Source organism: Augochlora pura, chromosome 11 (assembly GCF_028453695.1).
Source record: "Augochlora pura isolate Apur16 chromosome 11, APUR_v2.2.1, whole genome shotgun sequence".
In the NCBI taxonomy this organism is placed as follows: Eukaryota; Metazoa; Arthropoda; class Insecta; order Hymenoptera; family Halictidae; genus Augochlora; species Augochlora pura.
The window spans coordinates 18,423,875-18,446,793 of NC_135782.1; the positions used below are offsets into that span (position 1 = coordinate 18,423,875).

Consider the following 22,919-nt stretch of genomic DNA (forward strand, 5'->3'; position numbering starts at 1 on the left):
TCTATGGATAAATCTCCTAGATCCTAGATTTATAATAGTATAGTATCTGTCGCATTCGACAATTTCAACCCCTTTCATGACTCCTTATTCTAGCACAAAGGGTTGAATGTACTCAGCTTTATGGTTGCAATAATTATTTCTTTTTAAGTAACTGATTTAGCTATTTATGTCAATTTTTTCAGTTTTTCAATTTATGTCAATTTCTATCAATTTTTGCAATTTAGCTTTTAAAATCGAAACGACAAGATTCTGGGAAATGGAGTATCCATAATAGCACCCTCTGTGTTCTGAGCACTCGTTGCTCTCGATTTGAGGGCTAGACCAGAGGCCCGCAGGGAAATCTGAGTCCATGTCCGGTCTAGAGGCTTTCAATCTGATGGTCCGGATGGAGGGTCCTTAGTCTGAGATCACTGTCTCAAGTTCCTCTCTTGAAAGAGAATTTTATGATCCGCCATTCTTTGTACGAATATTAAAATGGACTCGCAGGGGACGGGAGAAATATTTCTGGTAAAAATGTTATGGAATTGTCAACTGCAGTCAATGAATCGTGTGAGGATTCATATGAAAAATCGTATGAAAAATCCTGCGAAAAATTATACGAAAAATCGTACGAAAAATCATATGAAAAATCGTAACACGTTTCCATCGATCCTTTAAAAGTCCTGGACCACCCTAACACAGCAACAAAATAAAACCTTGGCACCATCGGCGATTAAAATCAAAGTCTCTGTAGGAATTCTCGCGTCATAATCCCGGATTGCATCGGGCCCGACTTTATTATCAATTTGCAATCGGTCAAAAGCAGCGGGACACCGATTCGCTCGCGGCGCCGATGGTTAGGTGTCGCCGTATTTCATCGGACGCATAAGCCGCGGAGCAGGGTTAATAGGACGAGATCGTGCACCCGCTGTAAATCTCGCTTAATTTGCTCTCGCGCGCGCTCGCTCCTCGCTCGCGTTTCCCATTGTCGAGATCGCGACACCGCCGTCCGATCACGGCCTGGAGAGCCCGCGATAGAAAACATAATAATCCCGTGGCAGAACCCGACGCTAACGAAACCCCGTCACGATTTCTTTCGAGCGTGTGCGACCCGCGGAAAAATCGAGCGATTCTGTTTTCTTAGCCGCTGCGGCAATGCACCGAGGACGTAACGGGTTATCGCGGGATTCCCGCTGAACGATTGTTTACTCGGTGTCGACGGCTCCATCGCCGCCTCTGAATCATTCTCGCGCCGCGAGAGAAACTGGTATTACGCGCGAATTTTGATATTCCTTTCGATGAATCGTCAACTCTCGGTCACTGGATGATTCTCATTCGATTGAGAGGTCTTTAAAAAAATGGAAAAAGTTTGGTTCAAACAGCAGTGATCTACGACGATTCGGAGCCGATCTGCTTGTGAATCAGTTCGGATCGGTTCTAATCGCTCGTCGATCGATTCCGGTCGCTTCGAATCCTCCGTGGCTCGTTTCGGATCCGTCTTTCCTTGTGCGTTGCCGAGTGCCGTTAACCGATAGTTATACACCGCGTTTCGCATATATCTCCGCGGCCGTTGGCTGTCCGTTCGTCCGGCCGATCTACACGCGCGACCGCCACTTCCACATAGAAGGAAACCACGGGGCGACGTGGATCGTGGCCCGCATCACCGTGGGCCCCCCTGCGGAGATACTGCCGCGAGCACATCCAGCAATGCTTCACAGACGAATGTACTTTCCAGTTCCTTCTCCCGCGTTTCCAATGAACCGCGCGCATCGCTCGCCACTGCCATTTTCAAACAATGATCCATTCGGGAATACTTTAACATGGCGCAGGGTAGGCGCATGGCTTTTAAGGAGTCAGCGGGAAAACGTACCTGCGCAGCGACGACAAATTCCACGTCGGATTGCTCCTGTGTAAGAGGATTACCGGCCCGAAGGCTTTGTGTAATAATCGCCGGACTTCTTACTGTAATTGCTTGTCGCGATTGTACCCTGAAAACGATATTTATAACGTGGGTCTACAGAGACCCAGGGTATGTCGTTCGAACGTTGAAGCTGCGAGGATATTTTTAGGGTCAGTGACCCAAGGGAAATTTTCTGATTTATTGCGATAATTTCATCGCAATCGTTGTTTGCAAATGCGACGCCGGTTAACGCGTCGAACGTCGACGGCGCTCGAAAATTTGACACCGTCGGCTGAAGGCCGCGGTCCGCCGGAGATGGTAGATAAGAGTAGGGCCCGGATTATCGCGCGGGTAGGAGCGGATTTATGCCAGTTTAAACAGCGGGTCCCGGGGGCTGCGCGGCACGAAGAAGCCGGCGGCGCGGGCTTCTTCTGGTGGCCGGGGCTTCGTTCCGATGAAATATAGCCCGGCGGCCCCCGGGTGGATGGCGTCGGTGTGTGCCGGCGCTGTTTTATCCGGTCAAGCTGAAACGCGAATTCCTGCTCGGGGGAGAGGCCGCGGTAGCGTGAATTCCACGGCAGCGGGCCACAGGAACCGAACCGTGTCCCGTCGCGATCCCGTAATTTATGGAACCGCCACAGGTTTAGCGCATTATGTGTTCTACTAAATGATGTGCTCCAGTAAATTGTCTACTTTGCTATACTATTTATTTTAGTAAATTATATATATTATAATACGATCGTATACTGTTTCATAAAATATACAATTCTGTATTTTATCAAATTTATATGCCATATTATATTATACAGACAACAGTCTATTTTCAAATATAGGTTATCTCTGAGTTAGGTCTAGGTTAGGTCTGCTTTACTGTATACTATATAGTAAAATATACAGCTCTGTATTTTATCAAATTTATATACCCCTTTATATGATACAGATAACAGTCTATTTTCGAATATAGGTTATCTCTGAGTTAGGTCTAGGTTAGGTCTGCTTTACTGTATTATTTATTTTAGTAAATTATATAATTTATAATACGACTGTATACTATATAGCAAAATATACAATTCTGTATTTTATCAAATTTATATAACATTTTATATGATACGTGAAACACCATAGTCTATTTTCAAATATAGGTTATATTATAGGTTATATTAAATATCTCGTAAACTAGAGCAGCTAGAATTTTTTAGTGAAGGAAGAATTTGTTCCTTAGATCAAGCTCTATAACAGAGTCAACTTTCCGCGTCTGTAAATAATTTTTTAAACAATAATAAATAATTTATCAACGAGAATCTTCCAAAACCAAAGACTTCTCGCTAGAAAAAAATATTTCTTGACCCTCCTCTGTCTCAAAAAAAAATCTAGATAATACAGATTGATCCAGGTGAACAGTAGGAAGACAGGTATCTGCCGATTATGACGTGCGCGAAGAAGATCGGCAAGAAATTCGGTGATCCGATAAATCGGACGTCTTCATCGTCGTTTTATCCGGCGGATCAACGAATCCGCCGATTTTCACCGCGATCCGTGCAGGCCCGCGACAAATTCGAGGGCATTCCCGATGGATTTATACAGAAAGCTTTTGGCATGCATAATTCATCCGCTGCGGCAAGCGTCGCCCGGTTTATCAATCGGCGGGCAAAACCGATCTGTTATGACCGGTTCGATGAAGAACGGGTGAAATTGTTCGCCGTTTGCATTATACATACGCGCTAAACCCGGACCGACCACCGGCAAGAAAGAATCCGTTTAAGAATAATGTCGAGCCTGCCGCGCGACCAGACCGGTAAAAAATGCCAGCGTTAATCCGCGCGCGTTCCGTACGAGCGAGTTTCTTGCCCGCGGAGGTCGGACGTGTGCGATCTTCGTTGCGGATCGACGCAGATCACGGTTTCTAGGACGAATAAATTCATCCAATACAATTTTATTTAGATATAATAAATTCCTCTAATACAATTTTATTTGGATAATATATCGAATAAATTCATAGAATGAAATTTTATTCCGATAATATACCGTCGAGAAAGTAATTATAGCAGGGAACGATTTTGGTTAAAAATTGGTCAACTTTGACTGACGATAACTCCGCGAAAAATCATGTAGCGAGATGACAATTTTTTTAAATTAAAGCTTGGAGTTTCTACTTTCAGGCTGCCTTCGTGGATTTTTTTTTATTTTCACAGATTTTTCATAATATAATTTCGTACGATATCCCTTGAAAATAGAGCCATATTCGTCATAATAAAAATTGTGAAGTTTGAAAATATGCACAGGTTTTGTAAAATTTTTTCGGGAGATGCGATATACATAGAAATAAAGCTTGAACCTTCGTCTTTAATTTAAAAAAAAGTTTATTGGGCTGCGATTTTTTTCCGCCAAGTTATAGCACTTTAAAGTGACCTTTGTAAATCTTCGTTTTTCAGTGATTCGCGAAATTGCTGATACAACTATAATAAATTATTTTGCCATATAAAATAAGTATAATTGCAGAAGATTAATAACTTTTTTAATTAGTACAAATGCAATATAAATTTCATGTCGATTCGTCGAGGAGAGACGAGAGAAGAAAGGGCAACGAAAATGCAAATGTTCCCTTTGTTAAAAGGGCGTCGATGAAGAACTCGATTAACAGCTTTATTATTCATGCGCGGACGTTCTTTTAATTATTGCGCCTAAGCTACCGTAATCTCTCGCCGTTCTTCTTGCTGAACACCGAGAAGCCCCCGCGTTTATAAATCATCGGCTTTTTCATCGAAAGATTTTACGCGTGTCGTATTTATGCATATTCATGCGTCACCTGCCGGGAGGGGAAAACACCGATGCTTAATTACCGTTTGAAATCAGGTGAGTATTTACGCGCGAGGCCATTACAATTTTTAAAGACGTCCGATGGGAAAAAGCGTCCCTCGATTCGTCTTGTAGGTTTTCTTAATTAGTCCGCGAATTGGCGCTTTTTCTTTGGGGCAAAATAAGAAAATAGGAAAAAGGGAAAAAGGGAAAATTGGGAAAATAAGAAAATAGGAAAAATTGAAAAAATAGGAAAAATTGGGAAAATAAGAAAATTGGGAAGATAAGAAAATAGGAAAAATAATAGGAATAAGCGAAAATTATGATAGTAGCGAAAATAATAAAAATAGGAAAAATAAAACAAGTAGAAAAATACGAAAAATAAGCAGGTAGAAAAATCTAATAAATACTAAAAATAATAAAAATATAAAAATAAAAAAAACAAGAGAACTAAAAATAAGAATGACACTAATGAATTAATGCTATTTTAATTGAAATTTTCACCAGGAGAAATTCTGAAATTCCGCTTCGAAAAATATTGAAAAATTGAGGATCTCTGAATTTCCGCTTTGAAAAATAGTGAAAAATCGAGGATCTCTCTGCGACGTCCGAGACACGACTACCGGACCGGGTTAGACGCTGTCGTACACCGGTTGTTCAGGCCCGGTCGTGGCCCGTGGAGAAAAAAAAAACCCGGAGAAGATACGTCGAAACCGAGTCGATCAATCTTATCTCGGCGCCCGGGCGAAACTCGTTCCGCGACCAAATTCGTACGCGAGCCGTGTCGACGCGTGCAGCCCGATTGTCCCTCGGAGCGGATAGCTGTTCAAGGATAATTTAGGGTATTGAACGTGACTTCGGCCGGGCCTGGTCCGCGCTCGCTGGAGCAAGAAGGCCCTCCGTGAACGCATCGCTTCGATATCGTCGCGAAATTTAATTTAATTTAATTAAAGGGTTAATGATAAAGGGTTGAAAAAATTTTTCTTCAGTTCTCAAGATATTAGATTTAAGTTGAAGTTAGTTAAAATTAATTTGTTATTGATAAAGAGTGTCAGAGTTACGCTGTTACAAAACTATATCATAATTATACTATTATAACAGTGTTTTATGATTGATCTCTTGCTAATAAAAATTACAGTATTAAAAAAATTTATTATAATAATATACTAGTAAAAATGTGCACCAATATTATACTGTAGCAAAAGTGCATCAATATTACACTGTTGCAAAAGTGCATCAATATTAAACTGCTACAAAAATGTATTATAATTATACTAGTGAAAAATATGTACCAGTAAATTGCACAGTTTACTTCTTACCTTACAGGGTGTTCCATAAACGTCCTGCACTACCAACCGGGATCGGGATCGGTGGCAGAGGCAACGCCGGAGTCGGTGGCAACGGTGGGAATTTGGGGGTTGACAGCGAGTGCGGCGACGCGTTAAAGAGACGCAAGGTTCACAGATGCGACGTGGCAGGCTGCGACAAGGTGTACACGAAGAGCTCCCACCTGAAGGCTCACAAGAGAACCCACACTGGTAAGTGCTCTCACCTTACCATCAATAAGAAAATCATACACCAATTAGAAAATCATGCATTAATCAGAAAAATTAGTAGTATCGTATGGAAGACAGTTAATTATTAAAAAAACCTCATTAAACTAAACTATAAGAATGCTATTAGACCAGACAAATTTTATTTTGTATAAATAAATAATTTTCTGGCATTGGTTTACACTATCAATTTATTTGAAATGCCTTAAAATTAATATTAATTTATATCCACTGATATGTCATGTATTAATATTTTAATATGAATTATTATATTAATATATACATTTATAAGATGTTATATATTATTAATTACTTATAAGCAATTCCTGATATATCAGATAAAGTCTCGCTGAATTTAATTGAATTTATTTCATATCATAGAATAAAATAAAATATGATATAATATAATAAAATTCATGTAATCGATATATTAATATTTAACAGGTTAATATTAATATATTGATATACTGATACGTAGATATATTAATATTTAATACGCTGATATTAATATATTGATATACTGATACATAGATATATTAATATTTAATACGCTGATATTAATATATTGAGATATGGGTACATAAATATATTAATATTTGATACGTTGATATTAATATATTCAAATATTGATACACAAATATATTAATATATTATAAATTACTATAATGATATATATATATTGTGTAATAATGTATAGTTTAGTATGCACTATATCCTAACCCTAAGGGAAACGGATGCACTCGAGTTTCCGAAAAGCGTCCCGGTTTCTCGCGCGAGCGTCGTAACTAGCCCATCAAGGGTTTCGCGAAACGACATTAACGTCCGCAGATAACACAGACCCGCAATTACAGGGATCCCCCATAGCCGCTAAAGGCTCCGCTAATTGCCGAACCAGCATCTCGACGATCGACTATTCCGCCGCCGCGCGCAGCGTTTTACACGGCGTTCGGTTTCGCGTGGCTCTCCGCGCGCGGCGAGCTGATACGCGAGAACGGGCAACAGGAAATTCCCGTTTTTGTTCGCGCCGCGGCCCGTACCCGTGCTTTTACGGTCATTAAGAGATCTTCCCACGTTAACCAGACGGAGACAGAGCGTTATTAACGGACGCGCATTATGCGCTTCTACGATTCGGCCGGCGATAACGATAATATCTTCTCTACTCTTCTAATACGGCGGGAGAAAACCGTGGATTGTGTCAGTGGTAGCCGATTCTACGTTTTCGCGGTTTAGAAATCGTTGGAAGTTTTTTATAAAAATCCTACGAATTTTTTCTTAATTAAAAGAAGAGATATGGTGATTCTATTTCTTCAAAATTTGACCAAAATTCTGCCTTTTAATATATAGCCAAAAAAGTAACTGTAGAGCATCGTTGTATAAAATTAACTATGTTATGGTATAGTTTATGCAAAATTAGCAGCAGTTTAAGTCATCACTTGACTCGTTTCGTGCAAGTTCAAAAATTACGAAGACTCGAACTTTGGGGGGTTCTTGTAGAGACAGATAATCTAGGTCGCACTTATGAATTTTTATCTCGGCAACTGGTCGTCGTATTCAAGTGAAATATTTTTTATTTCATTCAGGAAGGTCTCTTCTATCGTAGAACAATTTTTATTTCTTCAAAAAATTGCTACTGTAGCCCAGAAAAATTATTAACAATTTCGGAAGACCGATCTCAAAATGGCACCTCAACGCGTATATTAGAGAACTGATAAATTTCAATATGGCGACTATTTGCAAAAAGAAAAAATATTTTCTGACTCTTTGAACATCCATTGAAGCGTCTGCAAACTGCTGAGTCGATAGATTTACCATAAGCAGCAGAAAAAAATCGCAAAGTGGCCACCTTAGGACGGTGGTAACTTCTCACGAAAAGTAGTCTAAAAATTCGAAGAAAAATAATGCTTTGGCCAGCTATTTGGGACAACGAACCACTGTGCCGCGGTGTGTGGCAGAGGTCGACCCAGTCAGCGGCCATAAGTCATCGTCGTCGATCGATTATAGCCAGAACGCACGCATCCAAACGGGCCAGGCATCTTCGCGGTGGGAGAACGCGATTTGCGGAATTTTTCAACAGGATTCGGTGTTTTCTTACGGTGCACCATGCGCATTCGCGGTGCCTTTTTGCGGAATCGGCGAAGGTCGCGCCAGAGTTCAACCGAAGAAGGTGCCCATAGAAATTCGATAATGCGTCGGTGGTGACGCCGGAATACCATCCGTCGAGAATGCATTTTTAGGCGGGCGACGTTTTCATAGAGCCGCACGGCCATTTATTATCGCCTCGCTGGTGGAACCTGAAAGAGGTCACACCGTACGTTCCTAGCGCCGTACACGGGGCCCCCGTGCGTGTGTACACGAAGCGTTGAAGAAGAAGCCGCGAAGAATTTCCGGTGGATAGGCATACAGTACCTCTCTTCGTGAAGGCATCGCCGTCGACGAGTGTGCAGAGGCGGCGGGGAGAGGGCGTGGTCGTGAGAACCAGGATCTTTTGTCTGGTCCATGGCTGAACCGAGCCGGTGTGTGACCGGGGTGCTCAACCTACGGCTTTCCGCTATTTTCACACGGTTTTTCGCCAAATTTACAACACCCAAACACAAAAATTAATCGTCAATTATCCAGATACTAAGATAGAAGATAGAAGAAAGCATTTTTTTCAGGGCGCAGAATCACTTCTCCAGCATATCTAAGGATATTTGAGGTTATGTCTAGGTTGCATCTTTATTAAAACTGGGCTAAATGTGTTCTAGATACAAGCTAGGATTTTACAAAATTAAATATGAAGGAATCTTCGCAAGCTTAGGCCTTCATTAGACTGCTTAAGTTTGGGTTAGGTCTCATTAAGATCTGCTTTAGATTTTTATAAGGACAAACTTGAAGAAATTGAGTACTAGTTCTAAATCAGGTCTTAGTTAGGCCTTAGTTAGTTCTAAATTAGACCTAGCTTAAGTTTCTCTAAAAATAAAAGCAAAGAAATTTGATTCTAGTCCCTAAAGAGGACATACATTGAATACTAGGTCCAGATTAGGTCTTAGTTACGTCTTAGTTAGTTCTAAATTATATCTGACTTAAGTTTCAATAAAAAGAAATATAAATAAATTTTATTCTAAATTTTTCAAACTAGTCACCAAATTAAATTTCGTCCCTTAACAATGATTATTATAGCCAGGAAAAATTGTAACACACTTGCGAAAGTCGAATCTACCAAAAAACGTATAAATTAAATGAGGAATTTCTTTTTTGATTTATTCTTATTATTTTATTTATTATTGCCGACCGATTCGGTGGCAACGGCCGGCGAATACGCGGCTCGCCGGTAGCGCCGTAAAGAGCCTAAGACCCCGCAGCCGGCGTTTACCATATCCACGGCAATATTTCGCTGCCCCCCGCGCGCGCTGCCCCGTACAATGTGGCTTCCGATGTCGGTGGCGTGTGTTCCGAAAGATTCATGGTATCGAAAGCGCGGCAGCAACGGCCGGCCCGCTATTACTCCATTATACAGTTCGCAACGAGCGAAGCACGATATAAATTCGATGCAAATTCTACCGTGCGAGCCGTGAGAATCATCAATCATGGTTAGCGAGCTGGATTCGGAGCACATTCGGTGCGTTCGTTATATTAAGGACGGCGGCCCGTTCCCGAGATCCCGTATCTCGGATGCGTGATTCCGTCGGGGGAGGGGGGGGGGGGCCTTTTTCGTTGGCCAGGCCGATGTAACAGGCCTTGTATTTTTAATTCGCCAAGTCCGACCTGCCGACCAATTTTCCCGATGCCGACGGTTCACGCCATGGTGTTTGGAATGTTCGCCTCTTATACTGTTCTTCGGGAACGGTGAAATGATGAGAAATACCGAAATTATGGGTGGACGTCGTTAAAAATACTGTAAAATTATTAAAAATCAATATTTTTGGACGATTCGAACGTGAAAATTATCGTCATAGCTTCCCCTATCGAATACAGTAATATAAATTTAAGTTAGATATCGTTAAAATATAAATAAATGAAGATAAAGGCAGACACAGCGAAAAAATTTGATAAAAGTTGGAGTAAAAAATTTAAACATCACTTTTTTGGGAGGAATAGTTCATTGTCTTGTAGAAGAAGGTGAAATACAGAGATACATGCAAGTCAGACCAAATTATATGACTCCAATCGCGAGAAAAATTAAAATAAGTAAAATCTGCAGATAGACCAAAGAGTCCTCATCTCTTGGAAATCACTAAAAACGCTGTAAAATGCTTAAAAATCGCTCCTTTTCGACGATTCAAACACCAAAATGACCGTCTTAGTTCCCTCTATCGCACTCAGTAACTAAAATCCAAATGAAACATCGTCAAACAAAAATAAACGCAGAATTCTCCAAAATTGCCATAAGAGACGTTAGATAGTGCTAAAAAGTGCAATAAAAAGCCTAAACGAAACAATAATCGTCTGAAACCTCCTCTATCTCATAGATCCACTTAAAATACATAGATCAATGCCCAGAGGACCAAGCCAAACGTCTCTCATCCCTCAGAAGCGATTTTTCAATAAATCCATCCGCGATGCACAAAGTCCCGAACGCGGAAACAGACATAAAACATCGCCACTATCGAGCTTACGTTCTCTCTCCCATCCATGCATGAAACGTCATCTTAATGGGGCAAGAGTGGGACAACAGAGTGCGCACCGGAAGTCGACGCGTCGATACAAGTGGATTTCCCAGCGTTCACCATAGGCGGGGCGCGCGCGTACACAGTTTCGCCGTGCGTTTATTCTCGGCTGTTATCAAGCCGCGAGCCCCTTCTCGCGTTGGAACGCCCGTGACAGCTGTCGCGGGTTCCAACGTACCACGGATCCCTCAGAAAACTGCCTATCACTCTCCTCTATTGTATGCAAGTCGCCGTGCGGTATTTCTCGGTCCGGTGTTCTTGCACGCCGATGAAGAGCGGCGAGAGGCGGAAACCGGAGTATGAGAGCTTAGATCCCTAAGCAAAGACTTTCAATCGCGGCCCCTCAGACAGGCTTTGCTAGCCTGAAACGCGAGCCATCGACGTTTCAACGACGGCGAAAAATCGTTTCATTGATCGTTGACGATTTATTTTTATTTTCCCTTTCTGCTCACGAGCAATTTTAAAGTATAGTATCTTGAGTGATATGAAATATAGAATGATTGGCCTCTTGCTAAATTATTTATATTTATTTTATTAATTTCTCACGGTATTTATTTTTATCTTTATTTCCATTCCATTTGTCGTCATTTTATTTATTGGCATTTTATTCATCTCATAAGTGCTGGTAATTAACATCCACGATGGCGCAGAGTGCAAAGGGTTAATATCCCCATCTTCGTTTTAAGAACTTTGTTAATACTTGTTTCACTTCCTGACACTTTATTTTACAAGGTTATTCGATGCACTCAGCTTATACTCGGCTAATTTCGTGTACAAAGACAGGTAGCCACTGTCAACCCTTTTATCAAAGGCACATTCGATGCACTCGTAAACGTCCTGTTCCCAAAAGACATAAAGATAGCGATTTATCAAAAAATGCTACTGTTCATTCGAGATGCATATAAATAATCGTCTCGTAAACTTGAAAGAGCATCTTCGACAGTGCTCGGGTAGAATTGAGATTGCTTCGAGTGCCAGCACGAATTATGAAATTCGGACAGGTTAAAGGAACGGCTGGAGAGATATCGATTATGGGGAGAGCCGTACGAAACTGCATCAAAGTACCGCTGATTCGTGCCACGTCGTTCTCAATTAACGTCTATCGTTAACCCATTTTCGCGGTTATGCAGAAAACAGCGTTTCGTACGTTCTTGGATGATCGACGACCAAAGCTCCTTAACGAGCGCGACCGAACCTCTCGGTTAATTAATAAGTCCTTAAATTTCAGCCGGCTGGCCATTTTGGCGACGTTCCACGCGAACGAATGGCCACGGTCTTAAGTGGTGATAAAGACTTCGGGAGAAAATTGATTTTTCTTGTATAAGATGATCAACTAATGGCAGCGACGAGTTTCGAGGCATTTAGGCTAATCTGACCAGAAAATGTTTGAGATAAAAGTTGACAAGTGCTTCGCGGAGAATAATCGTTTCATTTGCCTTCATTTTATTTCAATTTATTTTTATTTTGTGTATTTTTATTTTGCGTATTTTTATTTCATGAATTTCTAATTTATGGATTTTTATTTTATGTATTTTCCTTTCATGGATTTTTATTTTATTTATTTCTGTTTCGGGTATTTTTATTTTATGAATTTTTAATTTATGGATTTTTATTTTATGAATTTCTAATTTATAGATTTTTATTTTACGTATTTTTTCTTCTATGAATTTTTATTTTACGTATCTTTACTTTACGTATTTCTCTCTTATTTACTTTAATTTGATCTCCATTTAATTTCCTCTCCTTTGATTAATAGAAATATGAATATTAATGTCAATAGAAAGTAAAATGGCGGACAGCTCCGAACCGGCGTCGCGGCGCAGCGAGTCGCGCACAACATAGGCCGAGCGTCGTTACAAATGAGTAGCTAAGTTCGTTGTTGTGGACTAATTAATGGAGTCGGACGGCGTGACGGAGCGTTAATCTATGGCGCAATAAACGCGAAGTTGCGGCCGACGTGAAAAAATCCGATCAAAATGCATTAATAACAGAAGAAATTAATGCGTTTTCTCGAACGGCGGTGCACGCTGGGCGATCCACCGATATTGCGTGCATATGCCGGCACGACCGAACCGTAACGTGCCCCGGTACACCGTGCCTTACCTCGTAAATGGACTAATTACTCGCAATTACGCAACGGCCGACTACGCGGCACGGGTTTCTTCTCCCGTCATTAGTTTCTTCGTATTCCCAGCGAATTACATAACTAATATTCCGGACGCTCGATAGGCGTCGAAACGTTAAAACGATACGATTTAGATACGCCGCGAAGCGCTGACTTTTCGCCAGACTTCGATCCGAATCCTCGCGCAATTATTAACACCAGGCCTTGCTGGTGAACTGTAGAACGTTTCCTCGAGAAGGTGTGTCTATTTTTAAAGTAAACTTAGGACAGCCTTACAGTCGACAATTAGCAATGTTGCAAATAGATGAAACATTTCAATGCAACGTTGTTACAAAAACCTGGATAAAAATAGTTATGTAAAAATATTGTTATAAAAGCCTGGATAGAAATAGTTCCGTGGAAATATATTGTTTCGCAGAAATTACTAAATTAATTTTGTGGTCGTAATATATAAATTAGGTCTAAGTTAGGTCCAGGTTAATTCTCACAGTTTTCCATAAATATCTCCTAAACCAAAGCAGATCTAAATTCCCTCCGAAAGGAAAAGTTATTCACAATATCAAGCCTTACAACGTACAAAAATCTCAATATAAAAAATTATAGAGAACCCTTCGCAAACAGTTTTACAAAATCAAACGAACCCGCTGGAAAAGATCAGAAATCGGACATTCTCGCGTCGCGCCATAATAATCCAATTCCCGGCGCGATTACGCCAGGCAAAATCCCGTATTCATCGCGACGCTAATGGCGCGCCGTTGATAAATCGTGGCCGCGCCGGTTAATTGAAGCCTCCGCGTAACACACGGCCGTCCCCGCTGTTATATTTTATTAAACCGCGATACGGGCGTAAATAATTAATGGCGCGTAATGACCGCGATTAAATTGAATCGCGCGTTCGCGAGATATTACATCGCCGCGGCATTTCTTACCCGGCTAACGAGTGTTGTTATTTACAAGGGAAGGGGGGGGGGGGTGGGGGGGGAGAGCCGAGAGCGTACACCGCGGGAGTAGCCGGTGGGCGCATTAGGCCGGACGTCACGCTGAGTCAACACCGCTAGAGAACTTCGAGAGTTCCCATTCCCCTCTTTTCCGCGCTGCCGTCCACCGGGCTCTCGCGCCGCTCTTTTTTTCATCGCCATCGGTTGTCGGTTCGTTTCTTATTATAACCGACACGCATCGCGCCGCCGCCGCCGCAAACGAGCTGCGAGATGGATCTAACGTCCAATTTGCTGCTGATTTCGGTATCCCCGCTTCCTGCTCTACGCGATCCAGAACGGCGACGCAGAAGGAAAATGGGAGTGTCGTGTCCAAGGCCCTGATAAAAACTTTATTTTATATATTTTATCAAATTTATATAATTCTATATGTATTACATAATTTATAAAATATATTTATAAGGCTATCACTGGATTCACTTAATATATCTTCAATATATTTAATATAGTTCCTGTGGTTTCTATTATAATGTTTAACTCGAGAGAGAAGTGTGCCTAACATCGAGAACTATAAAAGAAAACCCGTCAGACATCAATCATCGTTTTGACTTTCTTTGAAAATACCTACAGATAAGAATTAAAACGCAGCTGTCCAGCAATCCTAACGCTCGCGTCACCTTATTAACAATCGAAATGCCATGATATCGTTCTAACGGGTGTCGAAATATTTCCTGTTCCAGGCGAGAAGCCGTACCAGTGCACATGGGAGGGCTGCACGTGGAAGTTCGCGCGTTCCGACGAGCTAACGCGGCACTATCGCAAGCACACGGGTCAGAAGCCGTTCAAGTGCCATCTTTGTCAGCGATCGTTCTCGCGGAGCGACCATTTGTCGCTTCACATGAAGAGGCACTGATGAAGAGGAGCTTTCTTAGCCGGGCCACAGTTTCGAGGAACCGTAACGGGAAGGAAGGAAGGCAGGAAGAAGAAGAGGAAGAAGGCGCCTACGGTGACGGAACGAGAACGAAAGAAACGGATGACCGAAAAAAATCGGGGAATCGGGACTGGGATAAAATGATTCTTCTCTCTCTCTTTCTCTCTCTCTCTCTCTCTCTTCTTTTCTTTTTTTTTTAATATATATATACACACATATACATATATATAAATATATATATTAAATATATTCGGGACCTGAACAAGCCTCATCACGCGACTAACGTGTCCGAGGAAACTAGGAGAGAAAAAATGAAAGAAGGATGAAAATACGTTCATTAGACTTACGGAGCTATTCGATGCGGATTTTAGCATCGTTGTGTAATTTAAACGGCGGACGACGATCCGAAACCTGTTCAGCGATCCTCGTCCGCACGCCGTCCGGTCCCCGATCGCTCTCGAGATCGGTGTGTATCGCCCCGCCCCGTCCCGTCCCGTGCCCCGCCCCCCCTTAGCGTCGTCGTCGTCGTCGTGTCCTCGAATTCGCATCTGTTGAGCAGAGAGAAATTTGAAATTCGCCCCGCGCCGAAAGCCCCACTTTATTTATTGCGCGACGATCGGGGCCCGGGCGGACGCGAGAATTACCGATCGCTGCTGGTCACAGCGGGATCAAGGGGCGTGGCCATACGCCGGCCACGCCCACCTCTCGTTTCTAGCCAATTTTCCAGTTTTTTTTCCACTAATTATTTTCTCGTCTTTTCTCGTCTCTTCTATTCTTATTTCTCTCTTTCTCTCTCTCTCTCTCTCTTTATTTCTTTCTTTTTGTCGACTATTTTTCTTGTTCTTGTAACTTACAATTTTACATAAGGCCAGCTCAACTAGTCTAGAGCACCATGTATCGTCTATGAGGAATAGAGCCAGTAACTTTTTGATGAGAATAGGAGTGGATGACGTTAGGAGGAGAATCGGTGGGTAGGAGGAGGATGAGGAGGATGAGGAGGTGTAAACGTATCCGTTAAGGGTAATTAAACGATTATAATTAAGTAAAGAGAATTATTCGAACTCCGGTGACGGAGCTTGGGACTTAGCATGCTCAGTTAAATAAACTACAACCCGTGATCACGTCGTTAAATACGTTAACGTTACATTTACATACCGATATATAACGTTCTCGGGACGCGTTGGATATAGCGAACGCCTCTCGAGTTAATGCACAAAAAAAAGAATTTCGCGTTTAGGGACGGACAATCATTTGCAGCAACGTTCTCCATTGTCGGCCGGAAACAGAAAGGGGATCCGTCGAAGTAGCTCTCGAAGCCAGTATTAAACGTGTGCGTTCGACGATTAGGATACGCGCGGCGGTTATCGGCGGTCTCTCGATCTTCCGGTTCCGTGATCGTTAACAAGATGGCGGAGGACGGGGCGTTGCGAGGTTATCGTCCGCGCAAGGTGCCAAAGTAGAAGGTGCGAATCTGCGGTGATCGATGGATCGTCGACGTGTTCCGATCAAGCGTGGACGCAGCCAGAGGAACGTTCCGTTCTCCGCCATCTTGGGTTAGAGTTAGAGGGTGGTGGGATTGATAGGAATTGGATCTAGCAATATTGAAGATCGTGATATTGGTGGATCGCTTGGTTGATGGATTGTGAGGTCGGTGGATTTAAAATTGGTGGGTTCAATAGGTCGATAGATCGCGAGATCTATAGGTTGGTGGGTTGGTAGATCACAAGATCTAGAAATTAGAGGGTTCGTAGATCACAAAATTTATAGATTAGAAGGTCTATAGATCACAGCATCCATAGATTAGAAGGTCTATAGATCACAGAATCTATAGATTACAAGATCTATAAATTCCAAAATCTACAGATCAAAAAATCTATAGATCACGAAATCTACAGATCAAAAAGTCTATAGTCCAAAAAATCTACAAATCTCAAAATCTACAGATCAAAAAATCAACAGACCACAATATCTTTAAATTCTGAGATCCATAGATCTTTGAATCTTTAGATCTTGAGATCACGGCTTCGTCTACGATCCCACAGGACTTCTAGATCATTTTAGGTCGCGAAACCGGTAGATCGAGAGACAATTCAAGATCGCGGAATGAACAGTCGCAAGATGATTCGATCGGGGATCGCTGGATCATTTACGATCGCGAGATCGAAAGATCGGGCGATCGTTCGCGATCCACGGGAGACACGGTCCGTCGATTACGCCCGCGTTTCCGTCGTTGTACGTAGAAAGTCGCTATCGGGGTCCGACACCGCTGACGTGTCCCGTCGGTCGTTCAATTATCGTCAATCTAGATGAAAGTAACACAGTTTAAGAGGCACGGTATTCTATTATCGAAACATATCGAAGCCGCGCGAGCTCGAAGCGAAACGAGTCTAAAGCCAGGCGACGCGCTCCTCGATGCAGACGGCCACCTTGGATTGGTCCAACGAGCTCACGAGAAAATATTAATGTTTTAATATACGAGCTTGTATTTGTTAAGAAAAATTGTTAGAGCTTGTTACGTGGATTTAAAAAAAAAGCGAAATATTAGAAAATTTTGGAAGGGATTTCGTATGCAATATTGTTCTTCTAGGACGTGTATAATATTCTATGGTGTTGCAGAAATGTTGCGAATAAATTTGTATAAAATTATAGAATAACAAATTGCCTCGAAGAGGAAGCTGAGAAAAGCAAATCAGCAATTGTTAGAAATTATTGTTCTATCGAACTGCGGTAATTCGATATTTTATTTCTCGTTGTTGTTGCCTTTTGGAAAAATTCTATGATTAATAAATTAATTAGAAATTATCTAAAATTTGCAGAAATCCTTCCTGTCTTAAAAGCACTTAGAGAACAAGTTTCTCTGATCCACGTTCCAAGTTCTAAGATTCTCCGATCGCTCTAAAATTTGCCAAATTGTTCAGCCTGTCGAACCAATCCGAGGCGAGCAAATGGGAATATATGTTCAAGGCTGATCTTCAAAGGGAGCCCTCGGAAGTAGACTGTGCCAAATAGGAGCGAGCGACACTCCCTGCCAGCCTTGAATCTTCAATTCCACCCACAGCGATCTCTCTAGAGTCCCATAAAGACCTCTAGCGAACTCTTCTGCATCGTCGAGAGATCGCCGCGGCTCTCCTCGCATCGGTAGATAATAATAAATAACGTCCCAATTAAACATCGCATTAAAAAAGTTGGCCTGAATTTCGCTTCGCCGATTAAAAAACCGCCTGCGATGTTCAATTAGCACAAAGCCGCGTTGTAAATACAAAAAGAGAGGAGAGCTCGTGGCCTCGCTTCGAGCCCGCGCGCGATTTGGCGCAGGGTCTAGAACGGAAGACGATAGAGTATAGATAGGCGATGGAACAGACACCTAATTTCGGAGCTATAGCTAAACGCGATGGAACGAGATGCCAGTAAATAAAATATGCTAGAGCCAGGAGGCGGCGGAGTTAAGAGATTTGCCAGTATATGCTAGAGCTAATGGCGGCGGAACAAGATGCCAGTATATGCTAGAGCCAGTTTATATCATTAAAGAGAAACACACACCTCTACCTTGTAAGAATTACTGCGAAGATTGATAAAATGAACTATTTGTTACGTGTTGTATTTTCATAGGGAATAGTGCCTTCTAATCGTTAAGAGGAAGAGGAAACGCTGCGTTAGGCCTTAAGTATACTGCTAGTGCCTTAAGTCACGCGAAATCTTCGTGCTTTCCGCACGTCTCGGTACACACTCTAGCGGCTCATCGACCGGACGCCCGTTCAAACACACGCAAACACGCGGCAAACACTAGCAAACACGCTACACACATGACCATTAACGTCGTTACACTATACACAATTGTACATGAGACATTTTAGCTAAAAAGCGAGACGCGACGGTTCAAACACGGTCATACACGAGGCATACAGTCTCAAACACAGGACAAGAGTGTACAAACTCGGCCATACACGTGCTTTTGACAGTAATACACGTGCTCATGCAGGACATACATGTTTAGACATATGCTATACAGCTATAGACAAGACAAACTGCTACAAACACGTCCATACACGGAAGGTACATGTACAGACACGGTATACACAAGACTATAGACACAGTTAGGAGATTGTACGAGACTATAGACACAGTTAGGGGATTGTACAAGACTATAGACACAATTAGGGGATTATAGGTTCATACAGAAGACAAACACTACTCCTACACGTCCAAACACGACTTCTACAAGTCCAAACACGACTCCTACACTTCCGAACGCAACCAAAAATGTCCACACACGAACAGTACATGTCCAAACACTTGCATATACGTTCAAACACTTGCATACACGACCCAACACCGGCATACAAGTTCAAACACGGTCAAACAGATGCAAACACAGCGAAACAAGGCCAAACCCACTCAAACATCCCCCGTCACCCTTCTTCTTCGCTTCGGGGAGCACTCAAACGAGCGTCAAACACCGTTCAAGGTTCTCATCGCTGTGATTCCTTGTTCCGATTGTTGGGATCGGTCTTGCTCGCCTCTCGAGCCGGTAGCCGGCGCGATTTCGGTCCCCGGGATGCATGAGTAATACCTTGGCGGATCGTCGCTGCGAAACACGATCCGAAAATGGACGAGGTGCCACCCAGGATGCCATTCTACGATCCTGATGACTGATACCGTTGCACCTTTCCTGTAGGGAGCTTCTTTGAAGGCCGCAGCCGTCAGTAATCTGACCGGCGCCGCGGCCGATGAGAAATGCGCGCTGACGTCGCGCCGACAACCCTCTTTGATCATTATCTTTTTTTTCTCCCCTTGAAGCGAGAGGAAGGGGGGAGCATGCTGCCAACGTCCTGCGAAGCAATGCTCTTTGCCGGATTCTTTTAATTGTCGACGCGACGATGATCAACGGAAAGCATCCTCGAGCGCTGCCTGCCTAGTTCTCAGTTTAAGATACATTCCATATCCGTGGGTCTGAGCCGGACCAAGGGGCAAATAGGGGATTCCCCGGGTCGTCCGGCGATCGACCGCGGGCCATCGACATTCCCAGCGAGAACTTGGCGGATTCGCGAAAACCACCGCGTTATTCATGCTAATGCGCGCCTATTCAGCTCGACGTCGACGCGGTATGGACGGGGTGGGGAGCCGGGCTCGGACTGTGCGCGACTGATTTTCTATGAACGGGGGCCCCGCCTGGGGAAATTAGCATTTCAAGTGCCTTAACGGACGGCGACCGACAACCGACTAATCGAGGCCTCGCTGCGGGGTCACGCCTTCGGTTCGGCTGAGGGAGGACGGGGAGGGGCTGTGCACACGGTCTGCGATTCTACGAGTGTCACGTGACGGCCGTCAGAGACACCTGTGGTGAGTGGTGGAGGATAGGGACACCTGTGGTGAGTGGTGGAGGATAGAAGCTGAATAGGGCAGGAGGTCCTATACTGGAGCCAGTTACTGTGGGGATGAATAATTTTTTGAGATGAACTTGGGTTGGTTTATTTTATTTTTCTTAATGAAGGAGATTAGCTCAAAGAGGATTAATTTATATTGAAGGACCTCTTTGTTATCACCTCTTCAGCTTCTGATTTTTATTCTACTCAGCAGTGATGTCACTGATGGGTGTCAGGTGATACTTGAGAGAGATGTTAGAGGATCCTAGGCTAGGCTGGGTGGGTCTCTTGTTTGGAGGAAAATTCGAGGGTTCCTGTTAGTACGATGCTATTTTTAGAGAAAAATTTTTGTTAACTCCTTACAGTCACGTGGGCTGACTCTGTGGCAATATTAGAAAATTGTTATTACGTTATCAAACTTGTCAAATCACTGATATTTAATTTATTATCATAGACTTACTATTACAAATAGCCTCAAGCTTTTAAAAAAAGAATTAAATTTAAAATTATTGTTCGAAGGGACTTTGTATACTCTATAAAATAGCACAGTACTAACAAGTACCTTATTTGCTGCTCGAAAGCTTAGAATCATCGTTGAAAAGAAATTCGTTGTTTCTCGAAGTACCTGAATCTGTTGTGAGAAAATTCTTGTTTTCCGCGACCGTCGCGAGAAAGATGCCGCGGTTAGCGGTTGATAATTTAAGGACACGCGAGAGCCTCTGTGATGCTGATTAGAAGGTAATTTTTTCGTTAACGATGGTACGTCGAGCTTTTTATCGAAGAAGAAACACAGACGGGGTATTTAAATTTCCCCCACTCATCGTTTCAAGGGCCAGTAGACAAAAAGGGGTATCCGCACGCTTACACAAACATGGAACACACACGCACACACGCCGCATACGAGAAACGCGAACGCGTCGATCACTCTCACACGCATACCTTATCAAGCAACTGCAATAAATTGCGTCTTTAATCTGCGATCATGCGCGGTGCTCAATCTTTCTTGGTGCTTTCGTACGTTGAATTCGACGTGCGTAGATATACATCAACAGTGGACAATACGGGGAGAGGTCGTCTCCTAAAGATTCATTACGCAGGAGCGCAGAAAGTAAGGCTGCGAAGCGGCTGGAAGACGTTGGACCGTGTCCTTTACATAACCTCAACTTCATACTATCCTGGGCTAGGAAAGTTGAGAATTTAATCAGAACTTCCCTTAATAATCCAATCACCAGCGAATTGTTTAAATCTTGTGTCACAGTATCCTCTAAAATGCTAGCGCAGTCATTAACAAAAAAAATATTAAACGCGACTTTGATCGCAGAAAATCTATAAGACAATATCTTGAAGACATCTTTAGAAGTGAAAGGATTATCTCTAAATTTTTCTCCCACGATCCAACGTCTTCCCAAAGGGCCGCGAACAGGCGATTGCGTAGGCTGGTTTACGGAAACTCATAAGGATACTAAACGGAACTACTAGCGCGTAAGGTAGGCAGATAGGCGAGCAATAACTTCTGTAAATAGTTATGTAAAGTTTTACCCGACGCTGTCCGGCGCCCGGGTCAACGTAGTATAATTCTTTTGCAATAATATAATCAATGGGGGCCAGTAATTCTCTCTCGGATCTCGCACGGATTTTAGACACTGCGAGGCGCGTGGCGTGCCCTCATCCTTGAACCTCACGGCGCCTAATTGTTCCCCGATTAGGCGAGCCGACGCGGCTTTTTGGGTTCCCGAAACTGGCGCGAAGACTGCGTCTACCGAGCCCGCGAACGAATTTCATGGGACCCTATAGGCTACCTCCAAGTCGCTTTAAAATATTGGACTAAAATGATGATCAAAATTGTTCACTAGCTACTTTCAAACGCGTGTAACTTCCAAACCAATAAATTCCTCATTCTAATACTTGGACTTTCTGAATCCCCTGATCGAAATCTACAAGAACAATTTTAAAAAAGTTGAAAAACTTTGGTCCCCTAACGAAAAGAAAAAGAATATTAAGTACCATTACAGTATATAAACTGCATAATCATTTTACGTAATTATGTTAACACGAACGAATTTAAACGGAATTTTATGAACTGCATATAGCGACATTATTTGGAGCAATATGGCGGCGACGATGTTCCATGAAATTCCATGAACATAGAGGTTCTACGTGGTCTATGGAGACCGACGCAGTGTCCGCGCGAACGTTCGGGAACGCTGGCGAAGTTCAGAGAGGGCGTAAACGATACGTCGCGCGCCACCAACTATTACTTTATAAGAGTAAAACACTTGTATATTACGTCGCGTAGGTTTTCTTTTTTCGTTGCGCGTGGGGGGCGTGGCGAAGGCGTTGCCCACGCCCCCTTATTCACTGTATAAACGAAACGGCATTATACTGTACGGAGGAACAGAGGAACATGAAAACGTTAAAAACGTTTGTACTTTCTAATTTTACTACTTCTCTTTTGTTTTTTTTTTGTTTTTTTTTTATCAACCGTGTCGCTTGAGAAACACGTCGGTGTCGCTCTATTCGTAATTCGAGCGCGGACACCTCGGCGGAGGGAAGGTTCGTTAGTGCATTAAACAGAAAAAAAAAATAATACGGTATATATATTATATATATATGTATACATATATGTATGTGTGAAAAGGCAAAAAAATCTCTATATATATATTATACAGCATATATATATACATATATAGG

The 22,919-nt window shown here is 42.6% G+C and overlaps 1 protein-coding gene across 1 annotated transcript in view; it reads left to right on the forward strand.

The window, feature by feature from the left end:
* The window catches only part of LOC144476782 (uncharacterized), a 454,423-nt gene extending 433,796 nt beyond the window's left edge, over positions 1-20,627 (forward strand). Inside the window, exons 6-7 of the mRNA XM_078194008.1 lie at positions 6,002-6,213; positions 14,675-20,627. Coding sequence (XP_078050134.1) covers positions 6,002-6,213; positions 14,675-14,847 — 385 coding nt within the window. The 3' untranslated portion in view covers positions 14,848-20,627. The remainder of the gene's footprint in view (positions 1-6,001; positions 6,214-14,674) is intronic.
* The last annotated feature ends 2,292 nt before the right edge of the window (positions 20,628-22,919 follow it).